Below are 11,342 nucleotides of genomic sequence, written 5' to 3' on the forward strand. Positions count from 1 at the left end.
TATGTACTATCACTAGCTGGAACCCAGCTATTTCCTATCACTAGCTGGAACCAAGCTATGTCCTATCACTAGCTGGAACCTATCAAAACTATTTAATAGTAACAAAAAAAGTGTGGACTGAAAACCCAATGGTCAGTTTGCTTTGATCCCCACATTTATGAATTATATTGAAAATTATGAATTACCAACATAACATTAGTCACAATCAAAGATATGTCCTTGTCGGAACTCAGATATATTCTAATTTCGAGTGACTATTCCAGATTCCTTCTGGACAAAATCTGATTTTATTGCTTCATTGAAACAAATTATACAAAATCACAGGTTACTTGTAAAAAAACTTATTTTAACTAGTTGTTTCAATCGTATTTAAGAAAACTTTAGGACTGACATGTTAAGACTCTAAACAGGCAGAACCAAACAGATTCACTCATAATAAAATAGTTTTTTTTTCGCGAGAACAGAAGATAAGTAGATTAGTAACCATAGCCCCCCAAAAACTAATATTGTAATGTCATAAGTCTTTTTACTCTCTCGATACATTAGAATAAATCTATTTTGTATTTCTTTTATTTTATAACTAAATAAGTAAGAATGCAGACAACACAGTGCAATACTGTACACCACAGTTTTGCACAGTGCATCATAGAACTGTAAAACACTATGTACACTGTACAGTGTGCAGAAACTAACATTTAATTAACCTAAAAGTTTAACACAGCAAAAGTTCAAGATTTTAACAACAAAAAACTATTTAATTCTTATTCTTAATTGAAGGCTGTATGTATTTAAGAACACTTAGTATCAACAAAATTTACATCAGTTTGCGTATTATGGAAATAGACAAAGGCTAATTTTCGAAAAGGAAAAACTATTGAACTATAAAATTAAAACTTATTTTCATACAGGAACTGCAGGCAGTCTGATTAACATTTTCAAGTGACAGAATGTTCTGTACATTACGTACATAAATACTAAAATAAGTCTGTACAAAGCAAGCTATCTTGGGAGGATGTAAAGCAAGGTTCAGAATGAATAACTGAAACGGGTTCGTCTGCTCCAACCAACTAGATCGTCAGAAAACTTTTTGCTGCTTTCATTGCTGAACGGATCGGTAGAAAACATACGAACGTTTCAAAGAAAAATAAATAAACGGATTCAAGTTTAATTTTACTAATTGAGAACATAAATTATAGGTCTATATGTAGTTTATGTTAACTACAACAGAAACTGTATATTCATAACTATGCAAAAAATCAAACATTGACTTTGGCATTATCTAAGTCTTAATAAAAAAACGTTGAAAAAACATATACTCGCGAAATAATTTGCACTATTCTAGATTTTTTTAGAGAGCTACCACTGGGTTCTTAATGTTTATCTTAGTGAAGGGCTGAGATCTTAACAGAGAGTTAGATAGAGAGATAGTCACATAGCTAGAGAGCTATTGCTATGAAAGATACAACTGGATGAAGATTATCACAGTAGTTCACGTCACGGACCCAGTAGAGATAGATGCCGTAAACCAGGATATATCGATAAATCTCCAAATTACTCAATACATTGTATACATATATTAATATATATATATATTATATCACATGAGAATCTCACTGGTTAACAAAACCTTTCTTTAACAAGAGTGATGAGCTTCTTCTTCCCCTTGTACGCGGACCTGATGTTGTCAATGAGCTGAACAAACTGAATATGTCCGTCTGACGCCAAAAGAAATGTTTCCCTGGCTTTGGTTAAAAAGTCGATGAACTCAGAGTAATGTCTGGGAGATATAGAGGTCAGGCGGGAATGAGTTGTTGTTACAAACGCCGCTAGAGCGGATTCAAGGAGCTGGCGGAGCGGGGATCTGTCGTAGGAGAGAGGTCGCGAGGTTTTAGATCTTGACTTAGCCTCGTGACTTGGAATACCGGGGGAGGTCATGGAGCAGCGGCGGAGGATGTCAGAGAGGACAGTGGCGCATTTGACATTCTGAACCACAAGTGGGAGAAGGCCGGACAGTTCGGTTTTCCCTAGGGAGTGGGAGAGAGAACAAGCCCAATGTATATCAGTAATGGCAGGATGTGTGTCTTGGTTATATGATAAACTCACGTTCTTCATCGCTAGGAGAGCAAGCTTGTGCGCCCTGTGGGGGTATCCTCTGTGCTCCATGTAGCGCGCTATTGTGAACAACTGAGATGAAGTCATTCCGTTTGAAGCTGCGTCTGTGACAATCTGATACGCAGTCTCAAACGCAATTGGATCCGTCTCACACAGGGTGAGAGCGTTTAAAGCACAGTTAGGAGGATCTTCATGAGCGCATTGTAGAGCAAGAGTACGCGCACAGTTAGAAAGTTCTTCTTGCTTTCTATAATCTAAACCTAGTCGCATCACAGTGGAGTGAGACATTACACTTGTCGCTACAGGCCCTGTCGCTTCTGTCGGTGTAAACAGTTGACTCCACATCGACATTATTGAAAGTAAAGCATCTAACCCAACCTCCGTAGCACAGGTCACCAACCATCTAACCATCTCCCGCCGTCTCCAGTTCATTGTCGTCTTCGTTAAACGCATGACCTGAAGTCCAAGTTGAAAAGAAACGTTGAGGAGCGCAGGATGCCGCGGTGCGTCAGTCGGTACAGCATATCTGAACGCATCCTGCGCTAATTTAAATAAATGAGACGAGGAGTGAACATGTCTCTGTGCAGCGTCCAAGATTCCGGTCAATTGATTTATATTATCTTTGGCAGCTATGATAAGAGTTGATGCAAGAGAGCACTGTTGGTTCTCGATATGTCCGAGTGTGAACCATCGAGGAAACCGACTCATTACTAAGGCAGCAGCGTTGCTCTCCTTCTCCTCCGGGTCCTTGTTATCATCCAGGATCGGGAGTCGGATCGCCTTCTTCCCAACCGTAAAGGCTAGTTCTGGATTGTGTGGAAGGATGGCAAGAAAAAGGAACTTTGAGAATGCATGAACCGGAGAGGATTCAGGATGGATTCCACAGCCAAGGGATGAAGAAGGACCCATCTCTAGGAGAAGCTCAGCCTGTCTGCACAAGACTGAGATGAGTGTTGGATCCAATTGTATCTCTCCAATTCTTTGAATTAATTTCTCCTCCTGTCGTATAACCTTCTCCTGGCTGTAAAGCCCTGCAGGCATAATACTTTGTTGTCCCATCCCTAGTAGAGCAGCTTCTACGGCCAGGGTTAGGTAGGTTTCATCACGATCTTTACTCCCGGAGATACGAACATGTCTGTAGCGTAGAGGTGGGGGTGGAACAACACCCTCTTCCTGGGTTGGATCGTCCAGATGAAATCCCATTCGTCCTCGATCTTCCGGGATTAAAGAGGCTTCAGCTAATGTCTCAAAAAGAGCTCCGATTGGATCCATAGGGTGACCTATCCAACCCTCCCAAGAAGCATATCCTGGACGTCTAGCAACCCCCGATTTAGTGCAATTTTTCAAGATCTTCTGAGACTGTTTCCTCCAATGTGCAATAGCAAGCTCCTGGTTTCTCTTCATCGTTCTCACGATAGACACAGCCAGTCGTAGAGCTTCACAATGATATCCATGAGATCTAAGCGCGTCCACACGCGCACACGCTGTTGGAACGTGCTCGTGCCACAGCAAACTCTCAACATCGTCTTCACATTTCTCTTTCTTCGGACAGTAGTCTAAAGTTTTTCCTCGGATAAGACGTTTAAGATGTTGATCCTGCCAGTTCATCTGCAGGGCGTCCAAGGCCTTGTGGAACACGGTTCTAGGTTTCCTCCTAGAGCAGTGAACTGTGGTGGGGTCAGGTCCAAGGATTGGAGGACGGGAGGAGCAGGACGGAGCAGAATCAGACTCTTCTCCGTCTGTCCCTGAGATTTGTCGTCTCCGAGAGGATGGTTTGTAATCTGGGTCCTCCAGGGGACAGACTTCAATCTTGGTCCACTTGCTGAGCATTTGTCTCCAGGCCGTTCTTTCAGCAGACCCTGATACTGGGTTAAGTACTACACAAACCCAGAGAGAACCTAAACAATAAACAATATTAATATTTACAACCTTTAAGAAACTGATACCACGTATCGAACTCTAATTTTTTAATCCGTTTTTTTGCAGACTGGTTTAATCCTGTGAACTTTGATCAATTGATTGTTCAGATTTCATAGGTTTCATGATCAGTTATAATCAGTTCCTTTGGTCTGCTAACCTGCTAAATAAAATTTATGTAAAGAGGACAGATTCTCATGATGGTTTAAAAATTCTAAGTTTAGTGGATTGAATTTTATAGAGAAACTTCAGCTTTCATGCAAAGCTGGGTTCCCAGGCAAGTCCATCATAAATTTAATATCAATGTCAATTCACAAAAACATGCTTTAATTAAACAAATAAACTTTTCAGGATAAAAATTTTAAAACTTATTCAAGAAAATGGAGTTTGTTTTTATTTTAACTAATTAATGAAACATTTACAATGCAGTATTATGGTTATTGGGCTTATTAATTTAAAATTATTTTTAAGATTTATTTAGGTGGAAAATTAAAAAAATGATAATTACTATCAAATATCAAGAATATTAGAATATTTTATCTTTAAACCCCTCTGAGCAAACTAAACAAATATAAATATTGGATATTTTTACTAACGGTGTTGGAATAAGTATAAAATTATATTTAAATAGTGCTCACCTAGTTGGTCCCAGAGCTGACGACATTTATCAGTCATAGGTGTACCCTGAGAGTGCCAGAGAACAAGTCTAGGGTCGGCTAGGAACTGCTCCGTCATCAAGGAGAGCATCTTGGACCCGTTACTGTCCTGGGCCCGGAGCATCTCACGTACCTGAGAATATTGACAATCATTATTTTTGGAATATAAAAAAATTGAGTTTGGCAAAAAAGGGAGTTATAAATTTTTTAAAAAGACGACTTAATCTAACTTAAGGACTAAACTATATTACAACAATATATGAAGGTAAATAAATTGCAATAAAAAAGGATAGGATTAAAGAAATGTGAATTTGACTGAAGGGACTTGTAGTACAATGAATACATAAAAAATTTACTGATATGGCTAAAAAGGTGCACAAATAAAGCTAGCGATAGAACTGCAGGAATAAATAAGAATAGTTTTTTAATAAATCAGAAAATATAACATCGGAAAGGACAATAAATGAGGGGGCGCATTAGACCGAGAATGGTGACAGTGCAAGGAGGATGGATAAATATGAGTGGGCGGGATAGAAAGACAGTCAATAGAAAATGGGTCTGACATTTAACACATCTAGAAACTTAGAATTGGACAAATTATCTAAAGAGAGTCTTTGTCAAAGTCAAAGTGGCAGACCAATTTTCTTGACTTTTTTTGTTGAAAAATCGAATGTTTGATGAGGGAAAAAAATCCAAGAGTAATAACATCTCACTTTCAAGTGAACAAATATTCATTACAAATTAGAGATTTGAAAAGTTAAATTGAAAGATTAAATAGAAATTTAAATGTCTCATTTAAAAATAAAATTATATACATATGTAATTTTTGTTTGAGAAGAAGGACTAAAATTGGCAGAACGGGTTGGGTGTTATCATTTTAAAATATTTCTCCGGGGGGAACGGGAGGGGGGGGATGTTCTCCCTGTTTTCCCTTCTCAACTCCCAGCAATCAATACTAGGGATACAGTAGAAGGAGCTGAACTAGGGAGATATTCTCAAACTTTGTCAACCAACCAATCCAATATAAACCAGAACCAACCAATTCAATATAAACCAGAACTAAACAATCCAATACAAACCAGAACCAACCAATCCAATATAAACCAGAACCAACCAATTCAATATAAACCAGAACTAAACAATCCAATACAAACCAGAACCAACCAATTCAATATAAACCAGAACCAACCAATCCAATACAAACCAGAACCAACCAATTCAATATAAACCAGAACCAACCAATCCAATACAAACCAGAACCAACCAATCCAATATAAACCAGAACCAACCAATCCAATACAAACCAGAACCAACCAATCCAATACAAACCAGAACCAACCAATCCAATACAAACCAGAACTAACCAATCCAATATAAACCAGAACCAACCAATCCAATACAAACCAGAACTAACCAATCCAAAATAAACCAGAACCAACCAATCCAATACAAACCAGAACCAACCAATCCAATATAAACCAGAACTAACCAATCCAATATAAACCAGAACCAACCAATCCAATATACACCAGAACCAACCAATCCAATACAAATTAGAACCAATCCATACAAACTAGAACCCATCCATACAATCCAGAACCAACTAATGCAAACCAGAATCAACCCGTACAAACTAGAAAAAAAACCATATAAACCAAAACCAGCCTATACAAACCAGACCAACCCATACAGACCAGAAACAGTCAAAACAAACCAGAACCAACCCATATAAACCAGAACCAACCCATATAAACTAGAACCAACCCATATAAACTAGAACCAACCCATATAAACTAGAACCAACCCATACAAACAAGAAACTTAAATCGCTATATTATATATCTATCAAATTCAAATTGTCTTCTATTTTTTTTTGGAAATTTGAATCTTTACATCTCCCTTATATTTCCTAGGACCTACTTCGTTGTATCCATATTATTGTATCCTCCCCTTCCACTCTCCATATTCTGTATCTCCTCCCTGTATCCATATTATTGTATCCCCTTCCTCTCTCCATATTCTGTATCTCCTCCCTGTATCCATATTATTGTATCCCCTCCCTGTATCCATATGATTGTATCCCCTCCTTCCTCTCTCCATATTCTGTATCTCCTCCCTGTATCCATATTCTGTATCTCCTCCCTGTATCCATATGATTGTATCCCCTCCTTCCTCTCTCCATATTCTGTATCCCCTCCTTCCTCTCTCCATATTCTGTATCCCCTCCTTCTTCTCTCCATATTCTGTATCTCCTGCCTGTATCCATATGATTGTATCCCCTCGAAGTATCTATTTTCTTGTATCCCCTCCCCATGTATCCTCCTGGTTAGCGTTAAATCCATTATGTGTTATTGGAAGGACGAGGAGGTATTCTGAAGAATTGTATTTTGTATCAGATTCCTCTCCTTCCATTCTTTGCATTGAACACACCCAGATTCATATTATTTCATTCTAGGTAGTCAACAATAAACAAAATCAACTTAGCATACATAATTATCTGAGCTGTACACTGTACAGTGTACAATGCAAATTTTAAATTGTATTATTGTAGTGAAGTGAAGTTCTAAATAAAAAGCTGAGCTTTTTTGTAAACAAGATCTCAGATTTTTAAAACCCCTCAAATGCTTCTTTTAAATTAAATTTTTTTTTTTAATATTAACACATTTATATTCTTCAATTTTGAAAAAAAATTATCACTGAATTAATTTTTCTTTTATCTGCTTTCTATATTCTGTTTGAAGGCAGTAAACTAGTAAGGAAATCATAATTTCTTAAATTTACCAAATTAATTATTTAACCTAGAAACTCAAACACCCCTTGATGCTAGGATCAACGATTCTGGAAATTAAGTCTGAGGTTTTCTTATCTCAATGGAATTGAGTCTTTGCCACAAACTGAATTTTTATAATCCATATATATTTGCAACCTGATGGTACAAACCTTCGATATTTCAAACTTAGTAAATTTTATAATAGTTATTATCAGAGTTATTTTATTAGTTTATTCATAGCTTGAAATGTCTAATGTCTACAACATTAGGTTGCAAAAATATATTATAAATCAATGTTTGTGGCAAAGAATCAATTCCTTACTTTAGATTTTAATGAACAATGATTGTACATTTCGAAGCATCATATATATTATCCATACATAATGTATCTTGACATCTTCATCATCCATCCTTATATCCATGTATCCATGTATCCTTGTTTCTCTGTATCCATGTATCCCTTTTTGTTCCTTGTATCCTAGTAATCATGTGTCCCTGTGTCCATGTATCCTTGTATCCATAAATCCCTGTTTCCTTTATCAATGTATCCTTGTATCCTTGTAATCATGTGTCTCTGTGTCCTTGTATCCTTGTATCCTTATTCCTTGTATCCCTGTATCCTTGTATCCTTGTATCCTTGTATCCTTGTTCCTTCTATCCTTGTATCCATGTATCCCTATATCTTTGATCTTCGTTTGCTTAACTCTGGCGCAAATTCTATGAATAATTCCTAAATATTGATCTCCCCTCCCCCTCCCTGCATAATCAGACCGTATGCTTCCATTACAGTAATAAACACTGAGCAAACTTACTCAAATGCGGGTCCATCGATTTTTTCATTTTTTTCGCCAGTCAGGTTTACAAGTTGATCCACACACAAACACACACGAATATATTTAAAAATTGTTTGTTTAACAGTTCAACGAAACCTGAATCCTATTTTTCTTTCCAAATAGAAGAAGTTGTTCTCAGAGATAGAGTTTAGTTAAGGATTGGGAAGATTGCAACTTTGATATGCTAATATTATGATATGGAGTAAGGTTGCTTACATTAAATTTCATGATGGCGGGAGGGGGGGGGGGGGTACGGTTAGAAGAACCCAAAGACCGTCTAAAGCTTTCCTGTGGTTTAGATTATACATTGAGTAAGGTTCAAACTAGAACTTGAATTTGTAAATCATATTTTTAACGAAAAATCAGAAGCATGATGATCTTAACGAGAAACAAGGAGTATGACTAAATCTTTACCTCAAATTTTTTAACTTTTAATCTCCAAAATGAGTAAATTTAGAGTAAATAAAATGGTTTGAAAAAAATGGCCCCACCTTGGCAAACATCTGTGTGAGGTGTTTAGACGCCGAGTAATATCCTCCCTGCTCCAGGTACGCCTTAACCTGATCCTGAACCTGAACCTCATCAAGATGCCAGGAGTTCTCTTCCTCAGCGTCCTGACCCGCCGTAGGATCGGGGGCGCCGGGAATCTGATTGATCGCCGACGATTTACGCAAAATTTCGTCTGAGAGTCTTTGGGCGGTGGGCAAAACCTCTGTGTGATGGGATGATATAAGATATTGAACAAATTTCTGTAATTGCTCCCGGTTCATCTGGAGCAGGGTTTCACTGATCGGAACCCGGACCGGAACCTTCTCCGTGTTCCGTATCCGGTATACGGCAAGAGCAACCACATGCTGGCACCAGAATATGTCTCTAGAGTTACAGCTACAGGTCACAGAGATTATCTTGCATCTGAAATAAAATAAAATTCAAAACTTTTTAGAGAAGAATATCTTCCCTATCTTTCCTTGATAGACAATAAACATATTTAATAAACCTAATATTTCCCCTGTTGTAGGAGCATTATCGCAAAGAATTTAGCTATTTTAAAATCTTTTTACGTTATAGCCTAAAGTAATTCCAATTTTTTGGTGGATTAATACAGAGAAAAACTTATTAATCTGCCTGGCTTTAAGACCACGCCAGATCCCAATAGTGTTATAAAAGAAATTAACGAAAATACAAGTTTTTTGAGAACATGAAGAGGGAAGACAAAACGAAAAGAAATTTCTACATTTCCAGAGGATTTCCAGTAAAGTTTATTTTCTAGGTATATATTTGTAACATATACTACAGAGAGTAGTTTTCAGAAATAAATATTAACATTAATGAATTCGATGAAGATTAGGATAAAATATAAACTATTTAACAATTTGAAGCATTAATTAACTTGGTTTCACAATCTCTGGAAAAAGAAGTATTATATAAAAGTACGGTTCAACCTGCAGTAGATTTTAACATTTTTAATATAATTCATTTCCGTCGTAAATCCACTAAATGCTGCTGTAAAATATATTCAAACAGACCACTGCTCAACGTTGATATCCAATATCCATTAGGTTCTAAACCTCGTTGGATGTAAACCAGCGGGATACGTCCAGATGAAAGTAGAACCCCGGAGTAAGGTTCAGGTTGGAGACATGTTTACAAGGTCACAAATATTTTAGGGTTACCCCCTCCCACTACGCCTCAGGCCCCACCTGTTTATCCCAGATCAGATTGGATTGCAGAGGTAAATACAAACAGCCCAAGTAAACAGGGTTAACATCCATTTAACCATAAACAATAGAATAACAAGGTCCAGGCAAATATTCAACAAAAAATCATAGCATAAAGTTTTTTCTACGTCGGAACACGAATAAAAAAATTGATTTGGTTTTCACTTCAACAAGTACCGGGATTCAGCCTCCTTATAAACAGTCTCATTAATTTTTTAGACAGGGTTGACTTTGAAGTGTCGCAACCCCCTGAGCTTAGGTTTTACCGCTCTATCTCAGTTATACTTTTCTGAACCCATTTACATGTACATGTTAGCACTGTAAACCACTTGTTTTTAGCTTTCAATTTTTAGAAGTAATTGGCAACATTCTCAACGACTTTTGCTTTAGATCGTGAGACCATTAAATCACAGTGATACCTTGACCACAAAAAAATGTCCAAATGTATGAATAACGAGAATAAAGTTTTAGTTTTTTTAAGTTTGACAAATAAAAAAATTTCATTTATCTTTCCTTTAAACAAGTTTCTTGGCTAGAAATAATGTCCGAACGAATAAAAAAACGAAGTTTTAGTTATTTCTTAGTTTGAGAATAAAAATTTAATTTATTTTCCTTTTACCAAGTTTCTTGGCTAGAAAAAAAAATGTCTGAACGAAATAATAACGAGCAAAAAGTTATAATTTTTCTTAGTTTAACGAATAAATATAAACAAAATAATTTCCCCTAAAAACAAGTTCTTAACTACAAAAAAATGTCAACACGAATACCAGTATAAACAAGTGGTGTAGGACTAACAATAACAAAACAATAAAATATTTGATCTGCAATGTTTACCTGTCAAAGCTAACTGAAACCTTAAACCTAGTTTCAGGGTCGGAGCAGGTTTGAGAGGATCGACCAGGAATTACTTCTCCGGAAAGATGAAAACCTGAAAAATTAAAAAAATTATAATATTATAGTTAAACGGAAATATTTATATTTAAAAAATCTTCATTCTAGTTAGATAAATTTTGTATAAAAACTGTTATGTGTAAGTTAGTTACAATTTTTTTATCGAATAAAAACGGAATTTTTTTAGACTGTTGTAAAGCTGAATGTTTTTGTACTGCACTATTTTATATTATTAAGAAAATGCTAGAAAATTTAATTGTGGAAAAGACTCAACTCCTTTGTTTTTATTTCATGTTTTTATATTTTCATATTATTCTTATGGTAGGGGGAGGGGGGCCTGGATACTTAACCCCTGGATATTCTACATATCTATGTAGATGGTATAATATGGCAGGGTTTGTGGAGTAAACTATTTAAATTTATGATAATTATTAAACAGGGGGGG

The 11,342-nt window shown here is 36.4% G+C and overlaps 1 protein-coding gene across 1 annotated transcript in view; it reads right to left on the bottom strand.

Moving 5' to 3' along the window:
* Window positions 1-552: 552 nt before the first annotated feature.
* The window catches only part of LOC111702963 (zinc finger SWIM domain-containing protein 6), a 33,492-nt gene continuing 22,702 nt past the window's right edge, over window positions 553-11,342 (bottom strand). Inside the window, exons 2-5 of the mRNA XM_023474794.1 lie at window positions 10,841-10,934; window positions 8,780-9,200; window positions 4,668-4,818; window positions 553-4,010 (exon numbers count right to left, since the gene is read on the bottom strand). Of these exons, the coding sequence (XP_023330562.1) occupies window positions 1,618-4,010; window positions 4,668-4,818; window positions 8,780-9,200; window positions 10,841-10,934 (3,059 nt within the window). The 3' untranslated portion in view covers window positions 553-1,617. The remainder of the gene's footprint in view (window positions 4,011-4,667; window positions 4,819-8,779; window positions 9,201-10,840; window positions 10,935-11,342) is intronic.

This window comes from Eurytemora carolleeae, unplaced genomic scaffold (assembly GCF_000591075.1).
Source record: "Eurytemora carolleeae unplaced genomic scaffold, Eaff_2.0 scaffold17, whole genome shotgun sequence".
Lineage (NCBI taxonomy): Eukaryota > Metazoa > Arthropoda > Copepoda > Calanoida > Temoridae > Eurytemora > Eurytemora carolleeae.